The following is a 22,415-nucleotide window of genomic DNA, read 5'->3' as shown; positions in this document are numbered from 1 at the left end:
GACTTATACCGACAGTTTTATTGCAAGAAATACCTTGTTCTCTCCTTACAATTACAATATATATATATATATAAAAAAATATATATATATATAAATATATATATATATATAAAATACTGCAACTTGCTTAACCTTATTTTATTGTTTCTATCATGACTGCTAAATGCATTGCTCTCTCAAGTAGCCCTGGTCTCTCAAGCAGCTCTGGTTCTCCCAATTTTCTTTCTCTGCCATCAATAGGCTGTCTGTCTGAAATCTGTAATCACAACAGCAGATGAAGAAAGTCTCAAACCCTGCATTACAGGTTAGCCTGACTGCACCATTAGCACTCAGGTCAATGCTGCATGCTAGAATATGTTATTTTCTTTGTGTACACTCAAGCCATCACCATCTTCAGTATGCAATTTCATTTTGATATCTAAGCTCTGTAATACCTCCAGATTTACAAGGGAGCACAAGACACAGATTCTTCACCAGAGTAAAGTTATTTCTGGGAAAAGGGAAAAAGATATCAAAATATCAAAGTGGGGGCCCCTACTTACCTCCCAGCCTTTCCACCAGTTTGCTGGTGGCCCTAGGAAGGAGATCCAGTGCTCAGGCTAATGGATCGATGCATATGAATACATATGCCACCCCACACCTGATCCAGACAACAGCAGGACTGAATGCTGAGGCATGCTGCAGGCAGTGAACACAGAGCCTGTCATTCCCCTAAATGTATTATATGCCTTCTACTGTGGGTTATTGAACATCATAATGCACCTTCAGTCAGGCGTTCCTGTATTCTTTTATATAACCTGCAGTGATTCCCTGAATGACTTCACGAAGGCTGTACCCTACTGCTTTAGGTAAGTGTATTTTGTCGCACAGCAACAGCTACCATCCCAAAGTACCACTGTCTTTTCTACCCCTCTGTCTCACAAATTTATCAGCTAGGACTGACTGAAACTCAGCAAATGTGGCTGTGGCAAACCAACAGTGAAGCAGAACATGTAAAAATTGAAACGGGGCTCATAGGGAAAATTTTATTATTGCAAGGGGTGAGCATGGCTCACACTCAATCGTAAGCAAATGTCTTGGGGCCCCTCCTGCCACATGACAGTAAAATGTGCTGTTCAGTTCAAGCAGTTTGCAAAGCCAGTAATTAGCCATTGTCATTTCATTTTACTATGCCTTGTAAATTTGCCAAGCCTGCACTTCCCAGCAGACCTTGCAACCCATTCCATAAACCCAGAGAGCTGCCCAGGCAGCCAGGCACGGTGTAACCCGCTCTGTTCTGTTACATTTTCTTTGGGTTTTCATCCACAACTCATGTCATTAACAGAGCGTCCTTTTACAAGAAATGAGACTGCCCCTCCAGCAGTTGGAAACACCCCTGATTAACGGCCCTGCTTACTGGCAAGCCTTGTGCTGCACTGCAGCACATAGAGATTTTTTTTTTTCCTCCTGCTACTTCCAGTTTGCTACCAGCACTACAGATTCTGTTCCGCATGTTACCAGTGTGTTGCATCCAAATTAAAGACCAGATTACTCAAATTCTCCATCAGGTTGATATACTTCAAATCCTGTTATGAGCAGAAAGGGGAACACACCTTATGTGTAAAACCAATAACTGACCAGAGCTGAGCTGTTCACAGTCCTGGGACCTCTGATATCCTGTGCCGATCCTTTACATTTTCCACTCTAATCCCATGCCCGTGGTCCTTTATGCTGCATTTTATTTGAGGGTCACAGATAATTCATTCTGTACATAATATCTCCTTGCTATTGCTGTGTGTTAATTACAGATAACAGTCAGTGTTATATCACACCATTTTACAAAGCTTGCAAACGCTAAAATCAGGTTAGCTATAGTTACCTGGTCATTAGGCAACTGTTGCAACCAAACAATCTAAAACAAAGCTTCAGGGAAGCCAGAAAAAGTCCAGACATTTCATAAAGGCTGTTTGGTACAAATAGGGAGAGGAGAAAAAGCACCTACACCACTCCCTTTCCTCTAAATAGAAAAGAGCTGGGGGAGATAAAAATAATCATCCTCCAAAGGGCTCAGAGCTCTGGTATTCCCCAGGAGTGGAAAGTAACACACATATGCAGTGGGATCAGCTGGAGAAAGAAGTTCTGCAGATGTTGAAAGAGCAGGATTTCTCTCTCTCCAGCAAAATTAGATTGGAAGAGCTCAAAATCATGCAGAAATTTTACAGAGCCTTTCTCACCAGTGATATTCACTGCAATACAATATATGAAGTCAAGGTAAGCTCCCTCCCATGCCAAGAAGCAGCCGGTCAAATTAGTGGCTCCTTTGTTGTTTCTAGGTCTCTGAAGGATCCTGGCACTATGGCCCAACAATGTGACTTCCAATGAAAAGCCTGGCGTTTTTCATAATAGATGCTTCCTGTTCCCTTGAAAAATGGAAATGATGGATCAACCACTTAACTTCTTAAAGGGAAGGTGAAGCCTTGGTCACTCCTAATTCCTCTGGGTATTCATTCCCAAATGAGTTCATCTTGGGCACTAACAGGCCATGTTCCCAAAGCCCTTTTGCTACACCTGCACCAGGTTTGAATAATCCAATTGCTCAATGCTTGGAAAACGTCTTTTCCTTTTCTTTTTCAATGTCTGAATGTGATGTAGAGGGCTTGAGCAAATCTCAGTGCCTTCCTGCCAAGGATCGGGAGGCTGCCTGATCTTTTCAGAAGGATTTAAAGCCACTCAGAATATAGATCAGACAGGCTCATATTGCTGTACCTCCTGTAGGAACACTGTGCTCAGTGTCACACTGAGATCTTACATTCCTCAGTTGCTAAAAGAGGTGGTAGCAGGTCTTACCTTTCAGCTACAAACGATAAAACGTATTGGGTTCAATTCATCTCCAGTGTAGCTCTAAGCAGAGTTGATAGAAGAGAGAAAAAGGGTTTCATAAGAAGCTTTGAAATTTAAATTTCTTAGCTGATAAAGTGGAGCAATTTTACATTCACTTTTGTTTTATTCTGTGAGGGATTTTTATTTTGAAAGCCTTTTCTCAGTTACTCAATCTGTTTCTCTTCTTTTTATTTCCCTTTCATCTTTTCACCACTGGTGACTGGTGTGGAAATGAAAAATACAGTTATTAATTTGTGGGTTTTCTAACATAAGAAAAGGAAAAGCATTTTGATGAAATGGGACATTATTATTATTTCTATTTTTTAAAAATAAATAAACCTTTTCTGTAGATTTACTGGCACGCTCCTGGTGATTCAATCTGAAAGTGTAAACAAAACCAAGAAGCCAGGTGTGAAATTAGAAATCATGCTTATTCACTTAGTACAAGGTTTTCCAGCTCTTTCATTTGAAATTAGTAGCTGGTGACCATTACTACTTGCTCCTATCTCCTTTGACTCTCTCTTAACCTCCCATTTTCCTCTTATTGATGCAGCCAGGAAAGAGACCCTTGAAATCCAAGAGCTCGTGTACTTACTGTGCCATGGCTACTATACATGAGCATACATACATATATTTAGATATAACACTTACTCCCAAAGCTCATTATTTTCTAAATTAAGCTTCTTCAGGCTCCAATCCAAATCTAAACTCCCAGCTGCAGCAACCGTTGCACAGTACATTAGTCACCCCTCCTTTGCTTTTTGGTTCCAAGGAAAAAATTAGTCACTACGACAGATCGACAATTGTTCAAATTGGAGATTACACACAAAGGTTCCTCTTGCCCTCCTTCATTTTTTCTCTCAGGGCATGTCAGGTCTTCTAGCTAATTTTCTAGGAATAGAGTTAATTGTATGGTCCAGGGAAAAGTCTCACGAATCTATTTTCCATATGATGGTGAAAGCTTCTCTGTAAATAAGAGAGGGCTTGTTCCTAGGTCTTGGAACAGTAACCTTCTCCTTGAAACAACAGTGTGCTTTGAAAAACCTTCAGCATACACAAGCTTCACACATAACTAAGGTTTCTGGAAAAACAAAGGACAGCTTTAAATAGTAGCAATGTACAGAGTGACAGAATATAAGGTTTAAAATCTGGATATGAAAGATATTTTCAAAATCTTTCTTCAAAGGCTACAACGAAGGGTGAGTTTCAGCTGGTTTGTCATGTCTTTTCTGACAAAATAAATTCAGGTTTTTAGGCTTTCCCCATGGCCATAAACCATTTTCTGACTGGAAACTTAAAATTTGATCTCACTGGACACATCCAGAGGTAATTTGCCCTATCCTCAAATGCTCAATTTTAAGGAACATAGATCCCCAAGTATTTTTATAAGTAGAGAAAAATGGAGAAAAACATGATAAATTCTGTGAAAGAAACTGAGCAGCTTAAATGAAAATCAGTGTTGGAAACTGGCTCCAGCCAGTCATTGCAAATCATATTAATCTCTTGTGAAGGCATTCAGCATATTCATCTCTTCTACCAATCTTATTCATATAAAAACCTGCTTAAAGATCCAGCTAGACAAAATACCTCTCTGCCACAGGACTACTCTGATCTGGAGATAGCTCCTTTTACAGATTCCTCTGTTACGTGCAGCTCATGGATACCCAGCTTACCCCTGAGTCACAGGTGAGTGAAATTATGACACTACTATATCTTGACCTAATGTCCTTCACAGGATCACAGAATTGTAGGGGTTAGAAGGGACTTCTGGAGATACTTCAAGTCACAGAGATGCCAGTTGGGAAACACCAGGCAAATCAGTTCTTTCCCTACTGAACTACAATGTGATTATAAAACCAAAGCTCATTTCAAAAAACAGAGACTGCCATGTTTATTCCTGTGCAGTTTGTAAGTGCAGTTTTGCTATGAGCAGCAACAAGCTTCAGCCATGTATCCAGCCAAAGCTGGATACATCAAGCACAACATCAAGCACAACACCAAAAATTAGGAAGCAGGATTATGGATAAACTTGGATTTAAATTTATGCAGACTGAAGGGTCAACAGTTGTATCCTCACCTTCCCTTTTCCACTATTCCACTAGCACCTCAGGCAGTTTGGCACTGAGTCACATGCATGATGGAGGGCCTTCACATCTATCTGCACTTCCATCTGCAAGACTGGGGCCTCAGTGCTGGAAAATGGAAACAGGTTGATTCTGTGCGTAAAATACAGAGAAGAAAATTGACACATAGGTGAATCAAATAAGCAAAATGTAGAAAAATAAAACATAATGATCAGAATGCTTACAGTCTTAGGAAATCACATGCGGATTTTCATAGAGCATTTTTCATTGATTGCATTCATTAAGACTTGCTCTTTGTGTATCTTGCACATGAATTATGCTTAAAAAAAAGTAAAGGGCCTTTCACTGTCCCTTTAAGTATCTGAGACTCTCACTCCAGACTGAGGTGCTCAAGAGGGAGAAAAAAAATCTATTTTTTCCTTGAAATACATATCTACAAGAGAAGTGATAAAAGAGTGTGCTTGTAGAAAGCCAAGACTGTATATTTGTCATGGAAACAGCAGTTAAAAGAAACAGTGATGGGAGGGATATCAACTATTGCTTCAATCTGATTATTCCAGCATGCAGGCATAGGCAACTGCGGGTTGCTCCTTGCACAGTCTGACAGATCCACCAGTAACTTGGTAATTTTGGGTTGTTTCTGGCTGCAACTTTTGAAACACTCTAGGCATCCTTTGTTATATTCAGAAAATACAATGAATTAAATGGAAAAGGGGAAACAAAGTTGGGAAGGCCCCTCACTGGACACTGGACACTCTGCTCATGTTTGTGAGGCTGGCAAAAGACCCGATGCACATTTCGTTTGCCAGGTTTCATATGCCTGTTTCTGGCAGTGGCATGCAGTATGGCCTGGCAGTGGCATGAAGTATAAGGAAAGAGAGGGACCTGTGGAGACAAAGGAGCATAAGTCTCATTCTGGTGTTCTACTTGTTGAAACTTCTTGTTTCATCCTTGTCAGGAAAAGCTTGGAATTAAAAGAAACTCTGAGGTCTAAATCAGCCTAATCAAAGATGCAAATCCAAAATTTAGTAAAGAGTTCCCTTTCTAGGACTGTCACTATCTCCTTAATTGTCAGCTCTTTGTTCTTCGCCTCTTTCAGTTTCCTTTCTGCTTTATGCCTTGTTCCTCTTCAGTCACCTGTCCCTTAGCTGTTCCCTTCTTTTTGCAACAAAAGGATTACGGAATCATCCTGATCTCTCTTCTCATCTCCACCAATGTAAAGCAAAAATACAGCCAAGCCAAGTGACCATTTTTTGCTAAAAGGAAGAGAAACACATGTTGAATGCAATTTGCAAAACAGAGATAATTCATGTCCTGGAGGAATTAGGAATTTGATGACCTGCCATTGTAAGAAAGGGGTTTGGTTACTTCTAGTTTTCATGCGAATGTCATTCTTCCATGCACCTGCAGCTCTAATGTTCACGAGGTTCCTCATGATCTCTCTTTGTGGTGCCATCCTTCATTGTGAGAAAGCAGCCCACTGTAGATCTAAATGGATGGTACCAACAGAGGAATTTCTTACTGCTCTTTTTTATTTATTTTTTTGTCACAGCCCTGGTTTCCACAGAATATTATTGATCAATATACTAGGAAATGAACTAGCATGGGAGCTTCTCGGTGCTTGTCTCTAGCAGCACGATTTGTTTTTCACAGAGTGTTGCTAACAAAGCTTTCTCACTAGCAGATATGCGTGGGAATGTCACACCACCAGACAGATTAAAAGTGCATCCAGGAAATTTCTGTCCTTCAGAAATGATTACTTTTTCCACAGCTTGCCACAGTCTCCTGAATTAAATGCAAGTAAGGCAAAGCCTTGACTCTGGGGGTTAGCCAAGCTTTTCTTAGTGTTGGTTCTGAAAGCTATAAAAGTAACTGTTGTTTTCCTTTATCTTTGCTGATTTCTAGGCCCATGCAAATGGTTTGGTCACCGGAATATTGCAGGCATTTCCTAAGCTAAACTGACTTTTATCTGAATCTGGTGGAGGCTGCTAAAAGAGGCCATGATGCTCACCAAAGATCACTGTCTCCATCATACTTGGGAACTAATACAGAGAAGGAAATGTCCAAGATTAGAGCTCTGCAGCAAGTTATTTATTTTGTTCTAGGAAATCCTAGTGCTTGTTTGCTTTATTTGCATATTAATATCTATTTTGGGAGGAAAACTCTAGAAGCCAGACCACATCAATTCCCACTTGCTTGATGTCACCTTTGTCTTAAGGATAGGCTGAAGTTTGAGAGAGCAAAGCAGAGAGCAATCTCCCTCACCAGCTGCCACAGTTCCCACATGAAGATATTTTCAATACGAAAATATATATATTTATGCCTAAAAATGTGCCTTTGGGGCTAAAATCTTACTCACAGTCAAAGAAGAAAAATGTATCAGAATTACTTTCAAATCACAGCTCTGACATGATACTATAAGAAAGGTTTGCTCAGATACTATGGACTATTGTTCAGTTTGATCAAGGATGATGCTAAAGATGGAATATGACTCTTAGCACCTAGATTGTAGCTGAGTCATCAAAACCACTAAGAACTCATGCAGTAACCATGCAAACTGCACATACTGACCTTTAATTTGAAAATCCCTGTGCTGTTATCTCCTTCCACATAAGGTAATGATTTTTCCTTTTACGAATATTCTAAGTAAAGATTCAAAGGAGTTGTTTTTGAGAGGGATATAGTGGTGTTTCACAGTCAAAATAAACCTAAAGGAATCTTATTTATTCACTGAATCTTATTTTAGATTTATAATGTGAACATACAATGTTCATTTTTCTGGAAAAATATTCTACACAATGCTTATATCAGTTATATAGGAGCACCTCTCCTACGAAGATAGGCTGAGAGAGCTGGGAGTGTTCAGCCTGGAGAAGAGAAGGCTCTGGGGACATCACATTGTGGCCTTTCAATACATAAAAGGGTCTTATAAAAAAAGATGGATAAGAATCTTTAGTCAGGTAGATAATGATAGGACAAGGGGGAATGGTTTTAAACTAAAAGAGGGGAGATTTACATTAGAGGTTAAAAGGAAATTTTTCACTCCGAGGGTGGTGAGGCACTGGAACAGGTTGCCCAGAGAGGTCTTGGATGCCCCATTCCTGGAGGTGTTCCAGACCATGTTAGATGAGGTCCTGAGCAACCTGATCTAGTGGGTGGTGTCCCTGCCTAAGGCAGGGGAGTTGGAAATGGATGATCTTTGAAGCCCCTTCCAGCCCAAGCCATTCTATGATTTCTGTGATTCTGTACGTATCCACTTTGAGCATGATGGCATCTCTTATATGGCATGTCCTATCAATTCATGCTAACCAGCCATATACATTGGATACATGCTGTTAACTTTTAAAACAATGAATATGGGAATTCAGAACTGCTCAGAAGCCTAGTGCTTACTTTGGGAGCTGATAGGGAAAATATGAGAAGAAAAGGAGACTTTGCTTTCTCTTCTTATATAGAGCAGGTTTAGAGCTTATATAAATTGATGAGAACTTTTTCCACCATGGCAGAGTTACAGAAGTTATTTCTTCTTCCTGATTCTATGTCTATTTTCATGATCTTAGTGCTGCTCTATCCTGTCTGTATATGAGAGAAGAAAACAAAGTGGTTGTTTCACTGGACCTGGTACTGGAAGTAATGTGAAATACTATCTCAACACAAATGTAATTTATCTGAGACACAGGAAAGCTAAATTCTCCCAGCAGCAGCCATGCTAGTGGAATACATGTAAAATGCTACCAAACGGCAGCTTTCTCATATAAAAACGCATATTTTTTACCCATTTTGCTTTTGACACTGCATGCTAAGCAGACAAACAGCCCATGGGCTGAGCAGTGTTTTACAGATGCTGTAGCTGCTGGCATAGTTGGAGAAAATGATCTGGCTGTGCAATCCTTGACCTCACTTATTCTTGGCTGGCCAGCCCCTACGGATTCTGGCAGCTTCAGACTACTCTAAGGCTAAGGACAGCCTTACTACTAGTAAACCTCCAAGAGTGAGGATGATAAAAAGCAGTGAGACAGACCACAGCAGTGTAGCAGAGGTGAGCTTATAGAAGCTGTTTAATAATCTGAAGAATGAACACTAGCTCTGCCAAAGTGAATGTGCCGTCTAACTGCAGAACAGAGCAAACCCGATACTCCCTTCACTTTGCTTGGGGAGAGTTTAAAGTCCCCAGAGATGACTAAAATTATTCAATGACATGAGCAAGGATTTGTCTAAAGTCACAGAACTGAATGAGTGCCATAACCAGATGTTAAGTACAAAAGTGTTTCTAAAATCCCAGCTTTGATCAGTTTACTCAGGCTTCTGCAAAGTGCTTGCCCCATCACGAGAGCCACAGTTGAGACCCTGAAGATAAAGGCTCTTCTCTTTCTTCTAGAGAACTAAGAAGTGATAGCTCTTCTGTGAGGAGAAGGGTGCTGCTCTTCTAAAGTAATGTAGGCTGTTGATTTGAATGCCCACCAGGAGGTCAGCTACATCTTCAGACCATATCTTCCACCTCCCAGCAGTGTTTTTTACCACCCTGTGTTCTCATAGGAGAAGAAGGAACTCTTCCATCCCTCCTGCTCAGTGTGCCAATATATATTAAATTTAAGATTCACTGAATGGAAGAATATGTGTGCAGCAGTAATGAATGTAGACTCCAGGAGGGGTCACTTAGTAATCCATGAACTCGGAACCTGAGGTTCAGTTTCTGCTCCAATACTAACATTTAAATTTTACAATAAAAATCCATGAGGCTAGCCCAATATTCAGGGATTTCAGTAGCACTTTAATACAACTACTGAAAAAACAGTGGCATCTGTGGATTTACGCATAAGGGAGTAAGCAGTGTGTTGAGTAGGAGTTTTCAGGATAATTTTGAACCTACATGTATTTCTACCTAAGTTTTACCAAATGCGCCTAAGCGCTTATCTTTCCCTATCTTCAGTTTGCAGTGAGACAAGCAGCACTTGGATGTGAACTAATGCTGAAATACTATTTACGAGGAACTTGGGATTTAGATCCAGCATGCAGCAATCTGAAAACTGATACCCAGTGTTTCTTACAGTCCAAGGTTATTCTGCTAAATAAAAACAACTTCAACTAATTTTAACTTGTGATCAACAGCCCAGACATTTATTAATAAAATTATATTAATAATAAATGTTAATTTAAGGGTATTCAAAGAGGGAAAAAGCACTGTTGTAATGAAATTTTCCAGCCACCAAAAGCCAGATTCTTCTACATTGCTTTTCTCTGCATTGGTGGAAATCTGCAGTTGCTATGTTGACTGCAGAGGCATAATTAACACTTGCAGTGGGGTAATAGAAGGAAGAATACAAGCTTTTTTTTTGTTATTAGGCAAGTTGATTGAATAAATAAACACTCTATATACCAGCTGCTACTATTTTTTTAAAGCCAGCTTGCATTTAATTTGCAAATATGGTCAAGAGTAATTTACCTTTCTTTTTATCTTGGGATTTCTAAAAATAGGGAATGACAGATGCTAATTCAGGTAATGGTATTAATTCAAAATCGCAAATGTAGAGCTCAGAAAGAGAAGCACTCACATGAAATAGTTTATGTTAGCCTTTCAATGAGATTGCTCATTAGACTGTGGTCTACATACAAAAGGTTTTACAGGCTTTTATTATGAATGAGAAGAAGAGGGAAATAAAGTCTCTGAAAGGGAGCACAGCTGCATTTCTTCTTTAACATGTTATATCACAAAATGGCAGGGGTTTCACTTGCACAGTAGAATCCTACACATTAAAGATACAATAAAACAGTAAAATAAAATGATAACAAATGGAAAACCCAAACTTTTGGCACACCTAAAAGGCCAGACTATCAACTGGAAACTGAAAGCAAGACACTGTTAATCCAAACACCACAAAACATGAGCCACTATTACAGAAATTTAATTGACTTCAATAAGAACTAGTTGAGTTTTGAATATATCGAGGCACAGAGATCCCACAACTTCTCTGGGTAATCTGATTCAGTATTTGTTTACCTTTCTGGTGTAAAAAAAAAAAATATATATATATATATTTCACTCTTTATATTGAACATCCACCATCTCCGTCTGATCATTTATGTAAAATTCCCAATATCATGCTAAGGCTGCAATTGATGCTGGTTTAGAATACCATCTTATATTACTCAGACTCCATTGTGAAAATAACTTAATGCCCTGTGAGGTATTGAAACAACTTACAAATAAAAGTTGTAGGAAAAAAAATACAAAATGACCTTAATTTTAAGATCAATCTTGAAAGTTTTATGAAAGAGGTTACAGGAATTTAAAGTGTGCAATAAAAGGGAATTCCTTTTTATTCATTGATTCAGGATATTCATTTAAGTCTTGTCTGTATGTGGGATTGAGCTAGCAGAATTAGGAATATGGATTTAAGTGTCCATAAATATGAGTCTGTATTTGAACTAGGGGTCTAAACTTCAGTTTGTAAGCTTCTAACACCATTTCAAATGCTCTCAAATATCCTGCCCCTGAAGGACACATATCTCCCATAGATTATACACCTTCTCTGCCAGGACCATGTAGATGTCTCTTCCATCCAAGACAATCTTAAAGACACCAGACACAGAATCACAGAACGGTTGAGATTGGAAGGGACTTCTGAAGATCATCTAGCCCAACCCCTCTGTAGAGCAGGATCACCTAGAGCACATTGTGCAAGATGACATCCAAGCTTATGCTTGTGTGTAAGCAGCAAAACCGAGCTCCTAATCAAGACAGTCAATAAGTCAATGAGTCTAAAGAACTCTTTTGATCATCCTAAAATAGGAGCCTCCATTTAGTCAGGTAGTACTACAAGGTCCATCTTCATTAATGACATGGATAATGGGACAGAGTGTGCCCTCAGCAAGTCTGCAGATGATAAAAAACTCGGAAGAGTCCCTGATACACCAGAGGATCATTCTGCTATGAGATGATAGGAACGTCCACAAGGGCATGTGAAGTTCCACAAGGGGAACTGCAAAGTCCGGCATCTGGGGAGGAACCAGTACATGCTGGGTCCTGCTGGCTGGAAAGCAGCTTTGCACAGAAGTACCTGGGAGTTCTGGTGAATGCCAAGTTGACCATGAGCCAGCAATGTGCCCTTGATGGAAAGCAAGCTAAGAGTATCTTGGGCTGTCTTAGGAGGAGAGTTACCAGCAGGTTCAATGAGGTGATGTTTCCCCTCTATTCAGCACTGCTGAGGCCACACCAGGAGTGCTGGCACCAATTCTAGGCTCCCCAGTACAAGAGAGCTACGAAGATACTGGTGGGAGCGCAGTGAAAGCCCACAAAAATAATACAGGGACTGAAACATCTCTCCTGTGAGGAAAAGCTGAGAGAGCTGGGACTCTTCAGGCAAGAGAAAAGATAGCTCAAGGGGAATCTCATCAATATGTATAAATACCGTAAGGAAGGGTGTCAGGTTGTTTTGAGTGGTGGGAGCAATGCTATAGGACCAGGATGTGGCATATATAGCCAATGACCTACAGGTAAATGATTACATAAAAAAGCTTGTACTACAACAATGAGTATAGCATGATCCTATTTTTCAACACCTCCCTATGTTTGGCAGCAGTGTGCTTAATTATTCAAAGCAGAAGAGAAGACACAGCAAACTTTGAGCTTTATGTAGCACACCAGTTTTCCAAGTCATTTTTCAATAACAAGGTCACAAGTACAAATCATTCAAAGTGCATGTGACAAGTCACTTCTGCTCTCTGCACATGTACACGTGAAAGGAAAATTACCTACCAATTTCAGTTTTTATCCCTCAGGATTACTTCACAGTACATATTTTTCCACATTTCTATTGTGCCATTAATCTTTATCCTGTGCCTTCTGCAAAAAACTTCTTTTTTTCCTTCTACACAGGCTGCCAGGCTCCTGCTCTCTAAGGGGTCAAAGGTTGCAGAGGAATCCACAGAAACAGGAAACCAGGCTTCCTCTGTCAGTTTTGAAACACCAAAACCTGTTTCCTTTCTACAAAAAATAAACCCCAGCAGGACATTCTCTGGGTAGGCTCTTTGCTGTATGAGTAGCAGCTCAGGAGGAGAGAAAAGCCACAGGGTTCTTGCTTGGGAAATAAATGTGAGACATCCTTAGCATTTATAAACTAGCAGAATGAAGGAGGTTATCTTCTTGCTGCTACTTTTGCACTTCCAGAGTGGCAACCTTGGATTTAATACCCCAGGAAAACTTTGGAACACAGAGGAAGGTGGTCAAAGCCCAACAACTTACTCAGACATGACCCCATCTCCAACTGCAGTGCCTGGCTCTGTGAATGCAGTGACAACTGCAGGGTCACCCTATTCTGAGATACAAGTTGCCAAGGAGAGTGCATCACAGGCACCCACTTCTGCATCTTCAGACAAGACTCTGGGAATTAAAGCAGCGAAGAAAACTTCCAATTCTACAACCTCCATCCCTGCAAGCCAGTCAAATGGACACAGTGATGGGGACTCTGACAAAGATAAGATGAGAAGCTCATCTAGCAGCGAAATGACATCTCTACAGAGCAATGCAAGAGAGACCCCTCTCCAGAAAGAGGTCACTCCAAGCCAGGATAGAGCAGCAGGGAACAGAGCTCTCAAGCAGTCATCCTACAGCACTGATATCACCAATACCCAAAGCGATGCCAACTCTAAAACTTCTGGCTCTCAAACTACCAGGGGAAAGTAAGGAAAACTAAACTTTTTTTTTTTTTTTTTTTTTTTTTTCTCTTGTCTTCTATGTACTGTTTAGCAATGCTATTCATTAATTTCCAGTGAAATAAATGGCAAGTGTCCCAGTAATTTCAAGTAAAACTGTTTTCTGAGCTTTAGGAAGATCATGAAAAAAACAAGCAAGGGACCAAACCTACAGTATTTACTCAGTCAAAACCATTGTGACAGAGTAAAGACTGAAATATTTATTTCCTCGTGGTACTTATCTCAAAATCAGCAGGAAAGTCATTAACACATATGGATAAAAAAGGACTACAATAGATGTCTCTGTTTTGTGCATACTAAAATTTCGTTGTTTTCTTTGTTGTGGGTAAAAGAAATTTTAAATGCAAGATTTCATTCTATTAAAAATGATTGTGTTTCTAAACTTCCTCACTACTCTGAAATTACAAACAATTAAAGATACAACAGTGTGTGACAATTGCAGCATTTTATTCTGTGACAAAAACTTATAGCAAATAGTGCTGCAGGTGAATGTGCATTCAGAATTGTATAGCTTAATACATAATAGCTATGCTTAATGGAGTATATCAACTTGTACTGGCTAGCTTTATAGCTCTAAACACTCAATTATTTTCTTTGAGCTCCCATATCTTTAACTCAAATGGGGATGTTAATACTGACTTTGGAGTTGTCATAAGCTTCACGTAATTACTGATATATATTCAGATACTGATGTAAATGGAAGACACAAAAGACTGGTGGTTTTCTGTCATATTTAAGGATAGAGGGCTTTCAGAATATAGATTCCTTCTTTTGATTGTAGTTGACAAATGCTAACATCCAAAATATGGAAAAACTCTTTCTCTTAAGTTCACAAAAAGGGAATAAAGCACTCCTTAGAAACACTCCTACAATTATGTTGCAATGTGAGACTGTGAGCTAATATTCCTCCAAGGCAAAGAAAAGATTCCCATAGACCTGAGTGTCTTTTGGATCATGCATAGATGAAGTGATGCCAGAAAGATGCAAAGCAAAGGAGTTCTTCACCTCGGCGCAGAAGAAATACCCAGTAAGAAGCAATGCTTCCCAGGCTGCTTTCCTAGCATACTCCTTTAGAAGTGAATGTCATCTCTTACAACACCTTATCACAGTTTTTGGCAGCGTCTGAGATAACCTGGCTTATGTGGGCTCTCTTTATTTGTTAGAGCCTATACACCATTTAAATAAGCCTTAGAATATGCTAAGCTAGAGACTTTAACTTTCTCAGCTTCTCTCAAGAATAATATTCCAGTGAAATTAATCTTCAGAAAAACTCTGTGAATTGGCAAGTATTGTTTCTACCCTTTACATAAGGTACAAAAGCAGAAAGTGAAAAATCAGTCTCTGGTGAAGAAGAACTCACATTTTACTTATCACAATGGGATGTGGTTGCAACTGTGTAGAGGAAAAAAAGCAATTTTGTGTGGGCTACCACCTTATTTCATGAGTGGTTGAGGAGCAACCTGCTGTGCAGCCTGCATAAAGGTCCTATTTTGTTTGAGTGCTTTAAGCAAGTTAGACACAAAGCAAGGTTTACATATGATATTACAGGATTGAGTAACAGTGTGAAACCCCAGCATAAAACCGAATGCTAAACCCCCACTCTCTTTTTTAAACTGTTCCTGGGGTGGTTTATCCTTCACACATTAAGATGTTTGCCTTGCAACTCTAGTCCTCCTACTGCATACAAGTGCTTTTGCAGCCAGATAGGGTGATTTGAGCTTATCTTGCAGTTTTGTCACTGACCTTTGTCACTGTGACTTGAGTCACTTCACTGTTCTTTCTCCCTTTCCCTATGAATTAGACTTGGATAAATAAGAAAGTCTTTTGCAATTCGACTTTTTTTCAGTAAAGTCATGAAAAAAAATGTCTGGTGTGCTCAATATTACCAATCACTGCTGTGAAGCATCTGGAAAACTACTGCTGAGAAACTATGCATAAGAAAACAACTATTTATATTTATTATGTGCAGGTGCTATTGACTACACATTACATTAATTTCTAGCACATTTCCTATTTTATTTTTTTTTTGCCCTTTTGCATCGTTATTGCAAATAAAGTGAAAGAGATGCACTAAAGTTTCCAATAAATACATGCAGCTACCTTTGAGGTTTACTTCTCTAATTCCTGAGTGCATCTTGAATGAGTCAGTAGCAGATTTCACAATTGTAAAGCATACTACCTCTGAGGAAATTTGGAAGCACTATTTGCTTTTTGGTTTTATTTTGAATTGAAGCAACTGTGTAGTGATAGTCCCTATCCCAGCCTGAATTTTGAGGTGACTTTGTAGAAACTGCATGATTCTGTTCTCCTTTATGGCAACCCATTGTGCTAACATATGTGCAGAAATGCTGATGTTAAAAGATTCCATACAGAAGGACCAAAATAAAGAAGTCAGGGAGACAAGAGTAAGAAAAATAAAGGAAAGCAATTTAAAATATATATATTTATAATTAAAAAATAATAAAGTAATATGCTTTATTAGAGAGTCTCCACGGCTGTCAGGTTACCCAAAAGATACAGTATGTGCTCATTGTACAAGATTAATTACCAAAATACCCTCTTTCTGAAGGAAAAAGATTGTGTACTCAATTGGCTTAATTATAAAGAGATTTCCCTCAGTTGTCTCTGCTCTATGTTATCTGAGGATAAGACTATGTACATATATCATGCACATGCTAGAACTAGATTTAAAAATAAAGTTCTTCTGGTTCATTCTATTTTGGCAAAATTCCCATGAAAATGTCAAAATAGTATGATTTGGAAATATTTTATGCATTTTCAAAGTCTGCGCCTGAAGAATATTTCTGACAACTGACAAACAAATGCAGGCAGGGAAGACTCAGATATGGCAACTAGCATCAGCCCAGAGGCCAAATCACAAAGTGCTGCTGTGGTGAGGCTTCAAGGCAGACGTCAAGCCAGGACGGCAAGTCAGTGAGTGCAGATCAGGCCTGGTGATGGTGACTTATTATTTCAGAATTTACAGAGGAAAAAAAAAAAATGTATCTCAGAGGAATCTAAATATGCTAGCTCCTAAAAACTTCCCTACTCCTAATTGTTTACTACTTGGGCACCCCTCTAGGATGAGTAATGCTGGAAAACTAAAGCTGTGCTTCAGCAGCAGAGTTTTTTTCCAGTGTTGAGTTAAATTAAATGTGAGCACCAATTTAGTGTCAAAGAAGAGAATTGATGATACATTGTTTTCAACTGACTTCATGTGAGATACATCTTTTTCAGCCTGCAGAAAGGACTTAATTGAAGGATTTTGCTGTATAAAACAGACCAAGTAACTATGAGACTCTGGAGCGAGTTTGAGGCTGAGTCTTGGGATGAGCACAGTCTCCTTTCATTCTGAAGCCAATTTTATTAATTATTATTCAAGGCAGCTTCTGAATACATGAGACATTCATTCAGGCTGTAAATTAACCACACTACCTCCACACTGTTGGATGGCTCTGTATTACTCATTTCTCTTAGTACGTGTATATTCCACATTTTCCAATTATCATGAATCCACTGAGGGTCTTCACTGACTTCCCCTGCCATTACCATGGGTAGTGGTGAGGTGACAGTATTTTATTACTAAGTACAGAAAGATTTAATAAAGTCAGCACCAGGGACAGATTTACTTAACTGTCATATGTGATAGGAGTGCTGAAATATTTCATTCTCAAGACCAGAGCTCTGGATTTCTCCCCAGAAATTGCTTTTACTTTTACTGGCTTGGTAGAATTTCTAGTGTACTGGTGAATTGAAATGAATGGTTAAGTTCAGCAGATGTTTCAAATACAGAAGCAGCATAGAAACTGATTTAACTGCCTGGCTAATGTAAGGTCCACCGTCTCTTTTGATCATGTCACTTTTTAATGGAGCAGAGAGAACAATTCTTAAATGGATTCCTTAGGATTTTGCATCACTGTACATTTACAATAAATAAAACTCATGTATGACTTAAGTTTCTGCCTCACTAGGTGTATTCAATAGGACCTGGAAGAAAGAATCCCTTACACTACTACTTAGGCTGCCTTGGTGGCTAAATGTCAGAAAATGTTTGACAGCGCTTTGCCCTCACAGTGTTGTACTCCAGCCATGTAGAGGACATTTACAATGATAGCTTCTTCTCCAGCAGCATGTTGAACATACTTCTTAAGTATGGCTATGAGTCCACAATCTAATTTCCCTGCATATGCTGAACACAGCATTGCTCCCATTGCACTCCTGGAAAAATAGTAATAGTAGTTGTAGTAATACTCAGTACAGGGGAGTAAATAGTAGTAGTAGTAATATTCAGTACAGGGGAGCGAAATACATAATTATGCACTTCCATAATGATGCATGAGGCATGGCACCAAGAAAATGTAACCCCAAAGAGAATTTTAACACAAGTATTTAGAGATCGGTGATTAACAGGTGGCTGAGGGCGCTGGTGTGAAGTAGCCAAGTGCCTTACCACATCGTGCAGATCACATACTACTGCAAGCTGTACAGCAACACTGGTATAGGGCAGCAGGTGCAGAGGGTTCATGCAATTCACAGACATATTCTTTATATCAGTTTATATCACATATCCCATGCACTGAGGAAATCTTTCCCACTGCTGATGTCCCATGCACAGAAAGAATTAAAGTTTGTTTAAATGTGAAACTCTGCAATGTTCACATTTCAAGTAGTTCCAGTACCTGAAAGAAATCATTGAGGGAGACCCAGCTTGTACTGTCTCCCACAGTGACCCTATAGGATATTTTGTCTTTCAGGGAGAGAAGAAATAGTAAATATATGCTCATGCAATTCTGGAATATAGGTGATAAAATTGTAATTTCTGAAAACTAGACAAAAATTTCAAAGTAACAAAATCCATAGTTTTGGTTTTCTCAGACAGCCTTTCAGCAATGATGGCTTGGCACAATCATGACAGACTTTTCAGTAGCACAGGAAATATAGCGCTGGAAAAGAAAAAATACATCTCCACCCACACTGCTTTTGAGACACTCACATGGTACTTAAAAGAGAGGGAAAGTCCCAGCCCCTTAGTCCCTTACTTCTTTGCTTCCTCAGAGTTTGGTTACTTAGTTTTTTTATGATCAGATTTAGATAAAGCACTACTATGCATATGACTTCTGAAATACTTTAATGAAGTTAATAAAGGTTTCCATTAATTTTCATTAATTTAATTACACTGACTACTGCATCAATGCTCATGCTTATCCTTGCTGTTGCTCTTTGCTTCATCTGCCATGGAAACAGTGAGGATTAAGAAGAGAATGCTTTCCATCCCTATTTATATCTCTCCATCTCACTGAATAGATTAGAGTTACTTTAACAAACTGGACAGGGTGTTAGGATTTAGCTCCCGGTAACTGCAAAAGGTATTTTTTAAAAAAAACATAATTCCACCTAAGGTACACCAGAAACATCTGCTCAAATTTCCACAGAAAATTTGCATTATCACAAACCCAAATATTATTAACATTTTAGAAAACTGACACTCTAATTCGTGGAGTAGATGTGGCAAGGAAAAGAACAGTGGCAAGGTGTCCCTGTATGTTTTCCAAAGGCATTGTTTGTGTTGCTAGTTAGAGAATGTAAGTGATTCATGAAGACACTTCTTTTGCCAGATCTCATAACATCTATGCTGTATTATACTCCTAGCAAGTAATACCATAGGTCATGAGGAAAAACCTGGGGGAAAAAAAAATATAATTTAATGGACTTGTGCTTGGATTCTTTTTGTGAAAAAGCTCCACAGAAATCAGTGAGTAGAGACAGTTCTGCATGAGTAAGTGGCAAATCAGGTACAAAGCAACTAGCGAGGCAATTTAGCCATTGAATGAAGCTAAATAAGAAAAGAAAAGCTGCCCAAATACTCTAAACAAATTAAAAAAGAATAACATTTGTCCTGGGAACTGGGATGGGATCTTCTATTTTAACATTTTCATTTTGTGTCACTTTTTCTTTTTCAACATTTCTCAGAGTGAAGTCATTACTGACATACTGCAATCTCCTTTTCTGTAGATTAGAAAAGGACTAACAAAATAGCAAAAACCAGTACCACTGAAGGTCATCTGAGAAGCAGTGTCAGTAAATTAGACCAGAGTTAGATTAAATTAGACCATGAATTCTGTAGTCTGTGCCAGATAGATGATGGAAAACAAATCTATATTCCAGAGGGGGGGGAACAAGAAAAATTAAGACACTTCAAACAAACAAACAAACAAAAATCGGTTTGACTGGATTTTCAAATGTAAATCGGTTCAACTGTATTTTCAAAAGTGTTTTACTTGATGATTCTCAATCCAGATTAATGGAAATCTTCTTAAAATTTTAAATTTCTTCTTTAGAAAAGTTTGATTATTTTGAGGGGCTTCAAACACAGTGAAATAAGTTCTAAAAGACCTAATGCAGTATGCAGCAAGCCATCTTTTTTAATGCTAAAACTGATGGGTAAAATGCTAGCCAAGTGGAAAATGTGAATTAATTTTTGTAGCACAAGACAAAAAACACAACTGGTCACAACAGTAAATAAAAATTTGAGTGAGACAAAGAGGCTATTCACAGTCCAAGGTTTCGGCACAGTACATACAAAAAAAGGAAATGAATGATGACAGTAGAATTTGTATTTTGTAACAGGCAGGACAAAATGTCAAGACCCCAAATCCTACAAAAAACATGGAATAAATGGTACAACTCCCCCAGCTGATACTTCAGTGTCAACAAGTCAACTGTTTCTCAGGGTCAAAAACCATATCCTATAAAATATTTAACATCACTTACTGTACTGTATTGCCTATCAAAAATGTAATTTTCAGAGGTCATCCAGGTTTGTCATTCCAATCAGGACATAAAACAGATTTCCCAATCTGATTTTTGTTTATTTTTTTTATTTTTTTTATTTTTTTTTTTATTTTTTTTTTTTTTCCAGTTTCTAGTGAGTTTTCATTTCAGCTGAGATTAGTAAATTCATATATTTCAGAACTAAGGAAGCTGAGTAGAAAACAGAGAAAAATAACCAATTTTGATTCAGTTTTATAACTTCTGTTTGAAGTAGAGCTTATACTTCAGAAAGATATCTGATGTTCATTTAAAGATTCAGAATTTGCTATAGAATCATAGAATCACAGAATGGCTTGGGTTGGAAGGGATCATCTAATTCCAGCCCCTGCAGTGGGCAGGGACACCTCCCACTAGATCAGGTTGCCCAAAGCCTCATTCAGCCTGGCCTTGAACACTTGATGGGGCATCCACAGCTTCTCTGGACGACCTGTTCCACTGCCTCACCACCCTCACAGTAAATAATTTCTTCCTAATACCTAGTCTATACCTACCCTCTTTCATTTTAAAACCATTACTCCTTGTCCTATCAGTACACTCCCTGGTGGAGTCTCTTTCCATCTTTCCTGTATGCCCCTTTTATGGACTGGAAGTCCATTAGAAGGTCTCCCACAGCCTTCTCTAAGCTAAACAACCCCAACTGTCTCAACCTCTTTTCACAGGAGAGGTGCTCCAGCCCTCCGAACATCTTTCTGGCCCTTCTCTGGACTCGCTCCAGCAGGTCCATGTCTCACTTATGCCGTGGGCCCTAGGGCTGAATGCAGCACTCCAGGTGAGGTCTCACTGAGAAGGGGAGAATCACCTCCTTCAACTTGTTAGCCATACTTCTTTTAATGTAGCCAAAAGGCTATGATTGACTAGTATCGGAAAGGTCAGAGGTCTCCTTTGTCACCTAGTAGAGTTCAAAAGAAGTTGCTGAAGCCAAAATCTGGTCTCCCATGCAATACCAACAAACCAACCAAACCAAACAAATAAACATAAAGGTTTCAAGGATGCTTTCCCTCCTCTTAATCTGAGTGTTAACATTTTGTCAATCAACGTTATCTCTCTTCACCAAAACTTGGCAGAATAGTTAAAGGAAGCTGAAAATATATGACGGCAATGTACTTTATACAACCTAAATCCAGGTCCTCTGTGTAACACTCTTTCATACTTGGAAATGTCCTATCTTAAGAAAAGCTAGAAAAAGATTGGCTTCTTCCACACAACTTCAATACGTGTTCTTCCATATGAATGCTTGTATGGTACCATATTCAGAAGAACAATCATACCACCTAAACTGTATTTGTGCATAAGCGAAGAGCATAGGTTCACAGAATCATAGATCAGTCAGGTTGGAAAGGACCTTGGGAGGTCTCTAGTCCAACCTCCTGCTCACACCTGGGTGAGTTATGAGATCAGACCAGGTTACTCAAAGCCCGATCTAGTCAGATCTTGTGTTCCAAGGCTCACCTGTTCAAGGCTGGTGACTGTACAACCTTTAGGTCCTGCTCCAATGCATGGTTGTCCTTGTGGGGAGCAAGCTTCTTATATTCAGTCTGACCATCTCTTCTTTGAATTTGTGCAGATTTCCTCTCATTCTCCTGCCACACATTGCTCTAGGACCAACCTCTCAATAAGGTCCCTGTAGATCCTTGGGGTGGAGCTGGGGCAGAGCTGCTGTTGGGTGCCCCTGAAGGCCTTCCTTCCTCCAACTGAACATGCCACAGTTCCTCAGCCTTTCCTTCCAAGGCACTGACTATAGCTGCTCATAGCATCTTTCTACATTCTCCTTGCCTAGGTATAAAGGAAGACACTAAATGAAAACAGGTGTAGAATTGGGATTTGTATTTCATTAACTGTTCTATGAAATACCCATCAGCTGCATATAATCTGAATGAGGCATGGCCACCAAGCCATGCTCTGGCTTTAACAGTGTCTCCAGCTCTGTGT

At 39.2% G+C, this 22,415-nt stretch overlaps 1 protein-coding gene across 1 annotated transcript in view; it reads left to right on the top strand.

The window, feature by feature from the left end:
* Nucleotides 1–12,965: 12,965 nt before the first annotated feature.
* MMRN1 (multimerin 1) overlaps nt 12,966–22,415 on the top strand; it is a 41,587-nt gene continuing 32,137 nt past the window's right edge. Inside the window, exon 1 of the mRNA XM_082760091.1 lies at nt 12,966–13,622. Within this exon, the coding sequence (XP_082616217.1) occupies nt 13,069–13,622 (554 nt within the window). The 5' untranslated portion in view covers nt 12,966–13,068. The remainder of the gene's footprint in view (nt 13,623–22,415) is intronic.

This window comes from Aythya marila, assembly GCF_965140915.1.
Source record: "Aythya marila genome assembly, chromosome: 4".
Classification (NCBI taxonomy): Eukaryota; Metazoa; Chordata; class Aves; order Anseriformes; family Anatidae; genus Aythya; species Aythya marila.
The sequence above is the reverse complement of the archived record's forward strand: the minus strand, read 5'-3'. Positions and strand labels throughout refer to the sequence as shown.